Here is a 14,996-nt window from a genome sequence, read left to right as displayed (position 1 = left end):
CTCTTTCCCTCTTTCTTTCTCCCCTTCTTTCCCCCAGTCAAGTCTGTCCCATATTCAGTAAGTGAAAATAAAATAAATTTAAAAAAATTAAAATAAAAAAAAGAACAGCCATTAGTCAAATTAATGCCACTGTCATGTCACCTGATTTTATGAAGTCCCAATTTTGAAGCCTTGTCCAGAAAAACACAGTTATCTTAGCTTTCTGAAACTAGGCTTAATAACCAATCTCTCAGTTGCATATCACTAAAATTCATACTCCTTTTAGACTCTAATTAGAATCATCATTTAGAAAATGAACAATCTGTTGTATTTAATTAGAGATGGAACTAGCGAAAAAAAACCTGGATCAGCATGTTGCCTTATCCAGACTTATTATTTACACAAATTAGATAGCACTATAAAATACACTTAGGATATTCAGAAACGCGCTAATAATTCAAAGGAAACAGAATGTAATGCACTGCAGCATCATATTATCCTATGTGTGTGTTTGTGTGGGTGGCTTTTTGAACAGGGAGGAAATGGTTCATCTAGTTTGTGTAATGTAAACTGGGTGTGACAGCTGGTTTAAAATAAATCAGGGCTCAACCACCTGTCAGTGTGGTGCTGAGTCCCAGCCAGAGAGCTTCTCATTGTACCTGAACTGCTGTGGAAAGTCTAGAAAGATGACATCGGAGACCAAACAGTCAAGTAAGTACATTAACTTTTAGACATATATTAACTGAAGTTTATCATCATATCTTTAAGGGCTTAATGTATTCTGATTTAAATTAAATTGTTTAATTTAAATAATAACAGTTAAATAGTCTTGTCAATAGTCTTGGCATTTGACAAGAGTTTTAGAAAAGTTTGCACCTATTTCAAAGTTTTTATAGAGTTAAAATAAAATCGTGTTATACACTTAGTTTGCATGACCTCAGTTCTCCCAGTTTCTAGAAATCTTACTTGCAGGTGCTGGCAAATAGAAATGAATGCCTTACAACAACAGTCTTCAGAAAGTACATGCCAGAGAATGTTGTGTGAAAAGCTCACATTGACACATTAAACAGGATTTTTGCAGTTTATTCTCTTTACATACACGACAACATGCCTGTGGTCATCATGTGTCAGCCTGGAAATTCAAATATATGTTTTGCAAGTTGAAGTTAATCCAAAGTTTCAGATTCAGGCCAGTTTGGCAGAAAATTTAGTTCAGGAAATCTGGAACACCTTCTAAATTTGATCGATGCCCCCATAATCAGTTTGAGTTTCGTACTCAAGTGCCCATTACATCGACGTAAGAGCAGTTGTTTTTGAATCATATATTAGATTGTTGTGGTTATGTTTGTTTTTTTTATTCGGAAGGCATCTATAAATAATCATAAATATCAAAATATTAGTGCGCGTGATGTTTTGCCTCCCATCCAGGACCACCTCCAATATGTGACACCCTCCATCAGATTGTTTTAGAACTATCAAAAGATAAACACATCGTCTTTGTGGGTTTCAATTGTGCAGTGCAGACAGATTTAAGGCAACTGAGATTCTAGAAGGAACAAAGTAACATTTAGCAGCTCTGGAAACTGAATTAAAGATCTAAAATTTTAAGATATCAACGAGACTGTGTTAGAAATATAAATATGAACTTATGCAAACTTGTAGGCACTGCAAAAAAAATGTATGTGAAAATATTTAGAAAGTGTTCACAGACTGACTTTAATGTCACAGACAGCCAAAACTTTCTATAGATATTAAGGAGAGGTCCCTTAAATGCATTCCCTCTCTCAGGTGTTTCAGTGTGTATTTCAGGCCAACCTTCATGTATGTTTAGTAAAAAAAAATGTGTATAAATTTATCTACCCAAGGGGAGAACTCTACATGCTATAGATTTATAAGTTTAATAAATCTAAAGAAAGTTTATAGTTTTGGGGGTTTTTTCTTACTGTACACCCTTGTTAAAAATGTGAGTAATAGTGACAAAATGTAGACAGTTAACTACAATATGAAAGCAGGTGTGTGCATTTTTCCCTCCCTCACACACACCCAAACCAAACTCACCCACCACGAAATCTAAAAAACTTCATCTCTCCTAACAAAAAGTTATAAATTCACTTTTCATTTCAAACACACTGAGAACCTGTTCAATCTTGTTTCCTAACATTAAAATTAAAAGTTTGACTGTGAAAAGTACTTCTCATATCAATATAGAAAAAGACAAAGTGTTAAGATAGTCTCTCCAAACCTCACTATTTTGTGCTTAAGTGTTTTTATGAATTGTGTCTCAGTTTTCCATGTTACTTGTCAGTGCAGTGCTTTTCTATGGATTCACCTGTTCTCCTGAACATACCCGTAGGCCTTAAATGTGAGGTTTGTGTTTTGTTTTGTTTTTATTACCATGCTGTTGGGGTTTGGTCGAGACACGAGCATTGTGTTCATCACTGATTCTGCCCTGTTGAGGCATGCCCAATCCATGCATATTTTTCCTGACATGTAACTTCAACTTTGTGACGTTTGGATGACTCTCATGACAGTGTTTAAATAGTTTTATCTCCACCCTGCCTTGCCCTGGGTTCCTGTCACCAAATTGCTAGATAGAATTGAGACTTTTGACAAGCTGAGGCAGTTTTTTGAGGTGAATCGAGGTCACTAAAATCTTCATCTATTTTAGCATGGAGAAGGTATCGGTGTAGCAAGCTTAAAGCCTTTTGCATCCTTCAGTTGCAAATCTTTCCAGGAAACCAAGTTAAAATGTATCAGGAGATGACAGATATTGGTCTTTTTCTTTTCTTTTTTGTTTGTTTGTTTTTTAAAGTGTCATGCCATTAAAAATAAGTTTATTAAAATAAAGACTTCACTTTGTGACCTGACTTTCAGATATTTTTGTTCACAGTTAACATTTCTATATTTTATTTTACATTTCTTGCAGTTTTTAAAGGAGTGAATCTCAACTGTGAGACAAACAACACAGAACATGGCACCAAAAAAATCTCAAAGGATCAGCTGATTGTGAGGCGAGGCCAGCGGTTCACCGTGAAAGTTGAACTGACACAGCCGTTCAACCCCAATCTTTACCCGCTCACCTTTACAGCAGTAACAGGTTGGTCCACCATTAAATGATGTTTTTTTGTTTGTTTTTTTGTAAAAAATGCAAACATATTGTATGTAAACCCTCCCAAGTTAAATCCTTATAATAAAAAATATGTCCAAAGTGTACAGAAGATGCTGTTTGATGGGCGCTGAACAAACATTTACTGACCCAAAGCTGTTGACTAGGGCTGTCACCGTTAATCACCGTCAATTAATGCCAACACCACGTTAACTCGGCATATCTCCGTTAACGGGTTAATGCGGATCACCCTTTGTGTTGGGCTGGACTGCGTCAACGGGTTAGCGCGGGTAGCTTGATTAACGTATTAGCGCAGTGTTGGCGAGTAACGGAATACATGTACAAGCGTTGCGTATTTAAAATACAAAATATGAGTAACTGTATTCTGTTACAGTTACCGTTTAAAAAGGTAGTGTTACTCTGTTGAAATAAATGGATTACACGGCGGTCTTTTCCTGTTTCATATGTTAGGCTATGCCCTCTCTGTCCTTGGTAATTCCACGCCAGTGGAAACCCAAACAAAACACGCATTAAAAGGCTCTAATGTCTGTGTCTCAATCTCGCGGCCCATGTCACCTCTACTTGCTATAATGATGTGACGAAATATTTTTTTTAATTATTGTTCAAAAATTATTTAATATAAAGGCAATAGGCACAGTGTTACAGGCATAGGCCTAAACAATGTAGCTTCATGGGCAGTATTGGCCAGTTGTAAGTAAGTTATTAAGACTCTACTCTACTCTGTGTTCGTGTTTTCCTCCGAAACAACAAGTTCCGTTGGAGCGGCCTTTCAACGCCTCTCTCTGTCTCTCGCTAGCAAAGTCGACCCAGACAACAAAGTAAAGCTAGTTTTCGGCTATGAACTCGACACGGAACCTGACGTATTAGCCAGAGGACCTGTTTTATATACACGAAAAACAGTTTTCTATACGAGATCGTTGCAAAAAGCGCAGCCTTACCTAATGTCCACCCTACTGTTACTCATTTTATATTAAGATTTAAAAATCTAGTTGCTATTGGTATGGCGAGTAACCTTCAGTAATAGTAATAAATCACACAGCAATAGTACATTCATGTAGTTGTAAAAAGCATGATAATATATTAAGAAATCCAAAGTATTTAGAATACGTTACTCTCATTGAGTAATGTAAAGGAATACGTTACAAAATACATTTTGGGGCATGTATTCTGTAATCTGTAGTGGAATACATTTTAATAGTAACCTTCCCAACACTGGCAGCCCCACACAGAGGGTGATCCACGTTAACTCGTTAATGGGGATATGCTGTGTTAATGTGGATTTGGCGTTAACGTCATTTTAACGCGATTAACGCTGACAGCCCTAGTTGGGACTCAAAGCAAAAACCTCCAAGCCCATTGAAGGCACCCTTTTTGAGCTTTGGAAAGGTTTTGATCCAGGAGAAAGTCAGTCTGAGGAATTGATAGCTGCAAACTGTGCATGTTTGGTTTATATAATTTGAATTTATATTTTTTAAATTTAAATATTTAGTTTGCAGTTGTGACACTTTATAGTAAATAAAAGAGATGTTTGAATATTGATTTCCATGTATCAACAGGAGTTTGTTTATGTTTGCTTACTTTTGTTTTCTTGGTTTTTTTGTTGCTGTTATTTTTATTATTGACATTAACATTTTTGAAAGATCTGTATGGATACATATGAAGAATTTTGTGAAAATCAATACAAAATATAAATTTAAATAATAAATAACAGCTACATGTGGTTAAGTGTAGTTTAAAAAGAGGACCCAAACACAGGAACCAGAATCAGGTATTCCCAACAAAAAGCAGGTTTTACTAATGAGCTGATGGAATTTAAAAAAAACAACTAATTGGGCAATCAGGAGAAATAATATCAGGTGAAACCCATGAGGGTGTGGCAAAAATTGAAAGGGTGAGGAAAAAGCCAGACATGACACATAAGTGAAAGGCTAAATAAACTAAGCTTTACTTAAAGGTGTTTTGCCAGTTAGCACAGTTGGATATGACCACTGTTTGTCTTTTAAACTATCTTTCAGCCTTCTGTTGCAATCAAATTCAAAATGAGCATTGGGTACTGTGAAAAAGTCTTGAGCCACTCCTGGGAAATACAGCAATGAAATGAAAATTTTTACAATTCTGAGTTTGAAAATCAGTATTCGGTATGGCCACCTCTGTTCCTCGATGCAGCCTGAACTCTATTAGGCAAGCCTTCTTGTAGTTTTAAGTAGCTTTCAATGATTGTTTTTTAAAGGTTGGCTGTCATTTATTCTATTCTCCATCAAAATGGGACAGTCTATTAATTTTGTTCTATTATGTGTTTTTCTATGAAGATATACTTTTTCTGCATTGACAGTGTGTTTGGGAACATTTTCATGCAGTAAAATTTTGTCATTTGCCCTGTGTTGACTACTGGAAATGATTCAGGTGTAACTCACACTGGTTAATGATGTCTGTCTTTCATGTACACTCTGTAGTTACAGAGTATTGTATTGTTGGTACTGTATTGTCACATCTATGATCTCTGTGAATCCTCTCTGCAGGAGAAAATCCATCTGAGGACCTGGGAACAAAGTCATGCTTTGGTATGCCAGACAGAATCCAGCGTTCGCCATCAGCAAAGGCAGTGTGGAAAGTGGAGCTAGAGAAGGGATCCAACCCACCAACAGGCTCCTTGAATTTGACCATTACCCCCCCAGCTGACACTCCAATCGGAAAGTACAACTTAACCGCCAGACATAGGGATGAGGAAACGTTGTTGGCAGAACTGGTTGTGCTCTTCAATCCCTGGTGTTCTGGTAAGTTATCTTTCTATCTGCCGACCTGTTTTCCAGGCTCTCCAGCACTGTTCATCTGTTGCTGTTGTTTTCCTTAAAACCACTATTATCCATCCATTAATCCGTCTGTCTCATGTGGTTATCCCTATTCCCGCCTCTGTAGATGATTCAGTGTTTATGCAGGATGAGAAAGAGAGACAGGAGTTTGTGATGAATGAACGTGGTATAATCTACAAAGGAAGTGGGAACTACATCACATCTATTAACTGGGACTTTGGGCAGGTACAAACACACACACACTGTGTAGGCTTAGTGGATTTGTGATTCTAGGTTTGATAAATCAAAACCGAAAAGTACCACATTAATCATGTTTTTACCAATCAGTCTTTTATTCTAAGAGTTCTATTGTTCAGTATGGTAGAGGCGCAAAAAAGATGGTCACTGTTAATGGCTTGTAGGTGTAACTCCTTAATCGGAGAGACATATATTTATATGGTGTGAGACTACTGTAGATCATTATTAACATGCTATTATGAAGTATAGAGTAGTGACATTTTTAGATATTAGCTGCTTCAAGTTAATATTTTACTTTAGAATTAATTAGTTAATGTAAATGCTTCGATTATTTTTGACTCTGCCATTAAGTACGAATAACCTACAGCACTGTAGTTTAAGATAAGCTGCTCTCTTCCTGTCTAGTTTGAAGAGGACATGATGAAGATTTGTCTTAAGATGTTGGATGTCAACCCCAAACACCTGGCAAATGCAGCTAATGACGTTTCTGCTCGCTGTAACCCCATCTACGTCAGCCGTGTGGTCAGCGCCATGGTAGGATATTTATGTATATACATGTGTTTTGGACAGATGTACTGTATTTGCACTGCAAGTTTCACCAAGAAGGTAATTTAAAGCATTTTACATAACGTTTAAAAGGCATCATAAACAAAATAACACATTAATTATAAAGCATTACTATAAAGCATTAATTAACAAAACCTTTTGTTAATTAATGCTTTATAGTAATTTTGAGGGGAGCCAAAGCTCACTCACTCACTCACCTTTGTTTTCCTGTTTTGCTCCAGATCAACAGTATGGATGACTGTGGTGTCCTGGAGGGACGGTGGTCAGCTCCATTCTGGGGTGGAACTATACCCTCTCACTGGTCTGGCAGCTATCCCATCCTCAAGCGTTGGTATAACATCGGCTGCCACCCAGTCAAATATGGACAGTGCTGGGTATTTGCAGGAGTGATGTGTTCAGGTACTGGCTAACTCTGCAAGTCCTCACTTACATACAGTATCTATTTAGGTGGGTAATATGAATACATACCTAAATATCTGTTATATATACAGTATGTGTTTAGGCAAGTGAAATGAGAAATAAGAAATAAGCTGCCTTATATTGCAGGTGCTTTAGTTTACATACATTATCAACTTTGCTGGGTATACCTTTTTATTCATCCAAATATTTAATCAGCCAATCACAGGGCAACAACTCAAAAACTTAATGGCCTATAGACATGGCGAAGGTGCTCTGCGATAGACTGGCAACCTTCACAGGGTGTACCCTGCCTCTCACTCTATGGCAGGTGGGGTAGGCTCCAGCCCCCCTGCGACCCTGAATCAGATAAGCAAAGGAGAAAGGATGGCTGGATGGACATGGTAAGGAAGACCTGCTAAAGTTCAAACTGCATCAGAATTGGGGAGAAAGGTTGTATCACCTGGATGACTGAGAACCTTCACATTTAAGTGACTTTAAATGTTACGTGGTTGATCCTACCAGTCGGCTGGTCTGAGTATTTCAAAAACTGCTGATCTACTGGAATGTTTTTTCACAAACATTTCTAAGGTTTAAAGTCCTTAAAAGAGAAACTCAATAAGCAGCAGTTCTCTGGGTGAAAATGCCTTCTTGTTGATAGCCGTCAGAGGATAATGGCTTCAAGCTAATAACAGGGAAAAAATAACTCAAATAACCACTCACTACAATACAACTATGCAGAGACCTAAAGTGTAGAAACTATAAGTATAACATAAGCAGAAAACCATAAAGAGAACTAGACCCATGAGCAACAATAAATCAAGGAATATTAATTAAACCTGAAACACATGCGATATGACATCTGTCCTCATTTGTATCAACGGTTCTGCCTGGTACTTGTGGAGCGATGGTGTCTGGGATATTTTCTTTGCAGACTTTGTCCAATTTACCAACTGAGCATCATTTAAATGCCACAGCCTACCTGAGGGTAGCCACTGACCATGTCCCTTGCTATATGACCACCGTCGATTAGAACAGTTCTGAATTTCTGAGGAATGTCTCTGTCATTTTGTTGAATATATGTATGAAGAATAAAGGCAATTGTGGAGGCAAAAGGGTCCTAGCAAGGTATATGTACCAAAGTCTCAAGTTTGTTTACAATTGCCAATTTTCTAGTGTTAATATAGGATTACACTAAAAGTCTGGTGAGCCATAGCTTTAGTGGTTTACTGATTTGTCTTTTCCTTATAACTTTCCATCACTAGGCCAGTGCAACAACATTTAACAATAAGATGCTAAACTAATGTACAATTTGACAAATATCACATTTTTAAAAAATCTGTTTTTTTAATGTTTGTATTTCCAGTAATGCGTCTGCTGGGCATCCCATGCCGTGTGGTCACCAATTACCAGTCAGCTCACGACAGCAACAAGAATCTGATCATTGATGTGTACCATGCTGACTATGGAGTGAGAGAGAAAGAGACCAAGGACAGTGTCTGGTAAGATGACACAAGCTCATATGGCTTATATTGAGAAAGCAAACAGAGAGAGATACAGATCAGAACTAAATTCTGTGGTAAAGAGTTGAACAGTTCCTTTGTACACACACACACACACACACACACACACACACACACACACACACACACACAGAGGGAGAGAGAGAGTTTCCCTGAGCATTGTACAGTCTTAATTTCTCACAGAACTAAATAAGGTTAATTTAAAAAACAGAGAGGCACTATATACAACAAACTATAATTTATCCAATTTTCAGTGGTTTTGGAAAAACAAACACCAGAAACGCTATAGAGCTACAGGGTTGACTTTCAAAAGGTTTTGCTGTTTTTTTCTGTTTTATTAGTACTCAACCACCATCTTGTTCTTGATATGTCAGACTGCATAAAAGAGGACAAATGAAATTGTGTCCAAAAGTCTAAAAGGCTTTTAATCTTGACTGTGGTTTTACAAAGTATGTCTTGTGTGCTTTGGGAGTGGTGACTTTGTCTGGAAGCTTTTAATCTGTCAATAGAAAGAATGTCCTTAGTGTGATTTATGGTGCCATTTCTCAAGCTTAGGGTAGGGTTGGGTGTTTACCTTACAATATAAAGTTCCTTGATTCAACTGTTGTTGTGATTTGGTGCTATATAAATACAATTCAATTGAATTGAAGTGAATCACCCAGCCTTCTTTGCCATGTTCTCGAGTTTTTAAAGCCACTGTTGTGTTTCCACTGACTCCAACATCCGAATTTTGTGTCATGTTTATGTTTCAGGAACTATCATGTCTGGTTAGAGTGCTGGATGAGGCGAACTGACCTGGGAAAAGATGGTAAATATGACGGCTGGCAAGTTCTGGATCCAACGCCACAGGAGAAGAGCGATGGTATGAACTCTTGTCTCCTCAGATTTTCTTCCTTTGTCTAATGACTTTTCTTTTCCTACTTTAACTATTCATTTTTTGCCAGTAAATATACCAACAATTTTTAAGTATTGTTTTTGAATGTGATATTCGATTGTGTGATTTCTTTTCATCTAGTGCTGTTAGTGATGGCAGCTCCATGGTTAGAAAGTTCCATATTTAGTGCCATGAAGTTAGAATAAAAACTACTCTGTATTAGTAAAGCATGTTTCTTTATTTAATGTTCATCTGATGGCTTTTCTTGCTTGTCCTTTTGCAGGTGCATACTGCTGCGGTCCAGCCTCAGTCAAAGCCATCCTGAATGGAGAAACCGATCTAAAATATGATGCCCCATTTGTTTATGCTATGGTCAATGCTGACTGCATTGACTGGCTGGTTAGTGAACAGAGCTGTACTATATAAATCCACAAATAACATAGTTAGCAGCACCAAAAGAGGAGCAGCCTTTAGTATAATAGCAATATTTATTATTTCAAATTTTGGTTTCTATCGTGTTTCTTTCTTTGTGTCCTGGCAGTGTAAAGCTGATGGCACAATGGTGAATATTTTCTCTGACACCAAGAGAATCGGACAGAATATCTCCACCAAGGCTGTTGGCTCCAACACAAGGCTGGACATCACAGACAGCTACAAGTACAAGGAAGGTGGGTTCACCTAAAAGACGTGTTTCTTGAAGACTTAAATGGAGAATTTTGTTCTTTACCATCCTGATATTATGAAAGTAGATCTCACAAGGGACATGACACTGGTAATGATTTGTCAGTCAGAAGTTACCACTGTTATACCACCCCTATTTATAAAATGAGCATTTTGATGTGTCACATAAATCCTGAAATGAGCATGTGAGACCAAAATGTTAATTAAGGTCACAGATCAACAGAGTGGTAGTGTAAAAAAAAAAATTGTCCTTTATTTATCCAGGTAAAAAATCTCATTGAGATTAAAAATCTAATTTCCAAGAGAGACCTGGCATCATGGCAACAAAAATTAAAATTCATGAACAGAACAGGATGTTGCATCCGCCTTTTTATATACAGTCCATTGTGCTAAGTTAGGCTGTCTTTGGTTCTTTGAATGACAGATAGTATTCGGTTAAAAAAAAAACTATATAAACCTTGTTTTAACGGTTCACTAGCGATCTGCAAAGAGATTACAAATAAAAATGGGTTTGGTGACTGTGTTCTCTGTTTTCTGATACTAATAAGAAGGTTAAATAAAACCTTTTGGTCAAGACATAGTAGAAATTCTTTAACAAAATTAATTTTCACTCTCACTCTAAAACTTTCCACTCTTACAGGGTCTAATGAGGAGAGAACTGTATTTAGATATGCCCTCACCAGAGATTACTCCAGAGATGAAGAGGAAAAGAACAATAGAGGGACAAATAATCCAATCCAGAATGGAGGAACAACAAGTGGAACTGGGATTGGAGGAACAACAAATGGAACTGGGAATGGAGGAACAACAAATGGAACTGGGAATGGAGGGAGGGGAGGGAACAACACAGAGACTACAAATAATACAAATGACAGCATCCTTCCACTTCCACAAATATCCATGCGAATTGAAGAGGTACATCTCAGTTCCTTATATATGTTTTTATTTTTAGAGCTATTCAAGTAGATCTTAAATATATTTTAGTATTTACCTTTATCTTTGTTGTGTGAATTTCTGTCTACTTTTTACGAATGTAGCAGTGACCTTTTTTCCACTGTTAACATTTTTTCTATTAACAAAAAAATAAGAACTCCCAGAAATACATACGAACAGGGTCAGTGTCAAAAATCTGAGTTTCTCCTCACTGTGCCGCCTGCGTAAATCCCAACAGTACTTTAGGCATTGAGGCAACTGTTGTTGTGATTTGGCGCTGTATAAATAAAATTGAATTGAATTTGTGGTGCTGCAGGTATCCAAGCCAATGGACGGTCAGGACGTGAGTCTGAAGCTGGTGCTGAACAGTGTGAGCCGCACTGCCAGGCCTGTGTCCATCAATATCAGCGTCCAGGCCATGAGATACAATGGCTCACCGTTTGAAAACATCCAGACTGAGACAAATGAAGAGACACTGCAGCCTGGGAAAGGTGGGTAAATTGCTGAGGAGTTTCTCACAAGTGTTTTTATTTATTTGTCCTGGTGGGGGGACTGCAACAACTATAATTGTCTCTCACTCCCTCTGTCTGCTCCAGATCTGTCCATTCCTATCTTGGTCCCCTTCTTGGTGTACCACAAACACATGGTAGGCTCTGACAGCATGAAGATTTCAGCTGTAGTCACAGATAAGCTGGAGCCAGGAAATGTATACCTAGCAGTGAATGATGTCATTCTGTTGAATCCTCCTATGTCCATCACAGTGAGTAAAAAACTACCATCTCTGTGTCTCCTTAATCATTATGTTGCTTTGTTCGAAGTAACTGTCACATTAGCTGACTGCTGTTGATTGTTGATAAAATAATATATTATACTTAATATATACATACTCCTCTAAATACTCTTATAATATAATTATATTTAACTATGTTATATGCCTTTAAATAAATATAGAATATAATTTCTAATATATATATATATATATATATATATATATATATATATGTGTGTGTGTATATATGTATGTATATGTGTCTATGTGTATGCATGTGTATATATATATATATATATATATATATATATATATATATATATAAAACTAAAGTCTGCAACTATGCCAGCATCTATTCAGGCTGTTCTTGGCCAAAGGAGGACTTTGAGCAAATAATGCTTCAGCTGACATGTTTCTTTTTGTTTTTTTGTTGTTGTTTTTGTTCACAAGTGCGTTAGATGCATAAAAGCTTGCTAAAGTAGCACAAAACAAATAAATAAAATAACTAGCTATAAGTTGGTATAGCTCAAACTGAGCCTGACCTATATAGATGATGAGTCAGTTCCTATTTATACAGTTCATCTTCAGCAGCTTTGGTCTCTATACCAAATTTTGTGTTTGTCCATTAAGGATTGAAATGTGACTCCTGTATCTGTAATTTTATATGATGTGGGCTATCATGTTTATTTTTCATGCATTGCTAATGGTAAAAAAAGAGGCTGGATAAACTGAAGGTATAATTTGTAGTTTATATTTTCAAGCAGGTTGGAATCAAAACTGGACATGCAAAGATTTTTACATTGTTTTACTGACTAATAAGTAAACAGTGAGATTTTTGTTTTTCAGGTTAATGGTCCAGTGAGACTGAACCAAAGGACAGTTGCTGAAGTAGTTTTCATGAACCCAATCAACAAGATGCTGACGGACTGCACTCTGACTATCTCTGGAAGTGGTCTAGTGGATGGGGAGGAAACATGCATGTATGTGTGAAAGATCTGCTACCTTAATTATTTATTTTGAGCCAAGAGGGAAAGGCAGTAAAAATACTGACTGTGTGAGTGAATGGGTCAATGCTCTATCATTAAGACAGGAAAATCTAGAATTTAATTTTTATTCTTTCTCCTGCAGCCTCTGGAAGTGTTTAAGGGTCTGAGAGTAACATGAAGATTAAATATAAAAACAGAATTGTAAATGGACTGGTTCTTATATAGCGCTTTTCCACTCTTCTGAGCACTCAAAGCGCTTTACACAACTTGTGCATTCACCCATTCGCACAAGCACAACTGACATTCACACACATTCATACTCCGATGAATGCATCGGAGAGCAATTTCGGGTTAGTATCTTGCCCAAGGATATTTGGCATGCAGACTAGGGGAAGCCGGGAATCGAACCACCAACCTTCCGATCAGTAGATGACCTGCTCTACCACCTGAGCTACAGCCACCCAAATTTGATTTCACAAGTACAAATGGGTTGCTTGTCTCTCTAATATTGATAAAAACCTGCTCTGGAGCGGTTTAGGTCTGCAGCATAAGTTACATAACTATAAACAACAGTGAGAAGCAAACCACCTTTATAACGCTGAAAAACAAGTGTTAGCTCTGACGTTACCTGAATAAGCCCAAATCCTGCTTCATAGTACAGGCCTCAGGACTTTCTAAAGAACGTAGCCCCAGCAAAATCCCTTGAAGGAATAATGATAAGAGGGTCATCTCTTTGTAAAAGTCTTTTCCGCAGTCTGAAGTTTTCAGATTTTACCATATCTCAACATTATTTGGATGTCTGGCAAAGTTGTCTTTTCAACAGGCTTCTAGCGAGTTGTTACTGTGTATAAAATGTTATGTCAAATCCACAAACTAAACATCAACCTTAACAGTTCTGTATTACTCTTATGTTTCCCACAGACTTCCAAATCTGAGGCCAAGCAACAGGATACGTATCCAGTTGCCCTTTTTTCCCAAGAAGACCGGAAAGAAAACTCTCATGGCTGACTTTGACTGCTCCTCCTTCAGAGACCTCAAGTGCACCTGCACTTTTGATGTTCTACCATAAAACCTACCAGTTTATTTCAGGCTTTTCATTCATTCATTCATTTTTACACAACTCTGTGTGTGTATATATATATATATATATATATATATATATATATATATATATATAAACTTTTGAGGTTGCTTTAAAAAGCAACCTTTGTGGGATAAGAGATAATAGTTTTCTATGTATTTTTCCTTTCTTTCATTCGCTGATTTTCAGAAGAAAAAACAAGTTTGTGCTTCTGGACAGAAAGTGCTGCACTGATGTTTCATATAACTGCCGCATTCACTGTCACGATGTATTCTGACACAAAAGCTGACACTACTACATATTTTAAGCTGTTACGGCCACTTTAGGTACAAACGCTCAGCTGATGCTCTTGTGAAAATGAATGTTTACATATTATTAAGAATGTAGCTAAACCTGTTGTACAAACAGCAAACTGAAAAACAGACACCTGTATTCTCACTGTGTGTTTTATCTCAGACTCTGAGCTTTATTAACTACTCTTAAAATATGTATTGGTTAGTGTTCCTGCAAGCTTATTCCTGCTCCTGAAGGAAGCTACAAGCAAGCACATGGCAATCACAGCAGAACAGTAATATTTTCAAACGCTTGCCTGTCAGATTTGCATCTGCTAAATGAACTGGAGCTCTTCATAGTGTTTACGAATGGTACGACACAGTAAGATTTCCTTGTGTTTGCATAAATTCCTCTGGCCTGTTGATGAGAAGGTGTTAAAGTGCCTCCCTGTGGTTGAGAAGTAAACTGGCCTATACTCATGTGTTTTATTTGCACTGTAGATTTTGTACATTTTTTATGACTATACAAATAAAATGTTTATTGGAAGATGGTTAACATTTTTGTTTTTATTAATAATGCTTCTGGCCTTTCTGTCATACTAATAATTTGTATTTTTCAAGAGAGACCTGAGTGTTCTTACACACTACAACTGTCACTCACAGGGGATATAGGCCTTTGGAGGGCCTGGGAGTTCCCAGAGAGGTGGAGTTTAAGACCCGACCTGACATATATAGACACGGACAAACAGGCACAGACACAA

The 14,996-nt window shown here is 37.2% G+C and overlaps 1 protein-coding gene across 2 annotated transcripts; it reads left to right on the top strand.

The window, feature by feature from the left end:
- The first annotated feature begins 533 nt into the window (after window positions 1-533).
- LOC113022179 (protein-glutamine gamma-glutamyltransferase E-like) lies at window positions 534-14,782 on the top strand. Of its 2 annotated transcripts, XM_080301708.1 has the most exons (16): window positions 534-690; window positions 2,906-3,076; window positions 5,626-5,880; window positions 6,023-6,141; window positions 6,559-6,687; window positions 6,942-7,119; window positions 8,483-8,618; window positions 9,392-9,501; window positions 9,797-9,912; window positions 10,055-10,181; window positions 10,835-11,109; window positions 11,444-11,618; window positions 11,724-11,887; window positions 12,743-12,876; window positions 13,025-13,083; window positions 13,804-13,941. In XM_080301708.1, the coding sequence occupies exons 1-15, from the start codon at window positions 666-668 to the stop codon at window positions 13,047-13,049; spliced, it is 2,139 nt and encodes a 712-aa protein (XP_080157834.1). In that variant the 5' UTR covers window positions 534-665; the 3' UTR covers window positions 13,050-13,083; window positions 13,804-13,941. The 2 variants fall into 2 exon arrangements, with proteins under 2 accessions (XP_080157834.1, XP_026023100.1); XM_026167315.2 differs by lacking the exon at window positions 13,025-13,083 and having other exon boundaries at window positions 13,804-14,782.
- The last annotated feature ends 214 nt before the right edge of the window (window positions 14,783-14,996 follow it).

Source organism: Astatotilapia calliptera, chromosome 5 (genome assembly GCF_964374335.1).
Source record: "Astatotilapia calliptera chromosome 5, fAstCal68.1, whole genome shotgun sequence".
NCBI classification, from domain to species: Eukaryota; Metazoa; Chordata; class Actinopteri; order Cichliformes; family Cichlidae; genus Astatotilapia; species Astatotilapia calliptera.
This window is presented reverse-complemented; position numbering and strand designations above follow the sequence as displayed.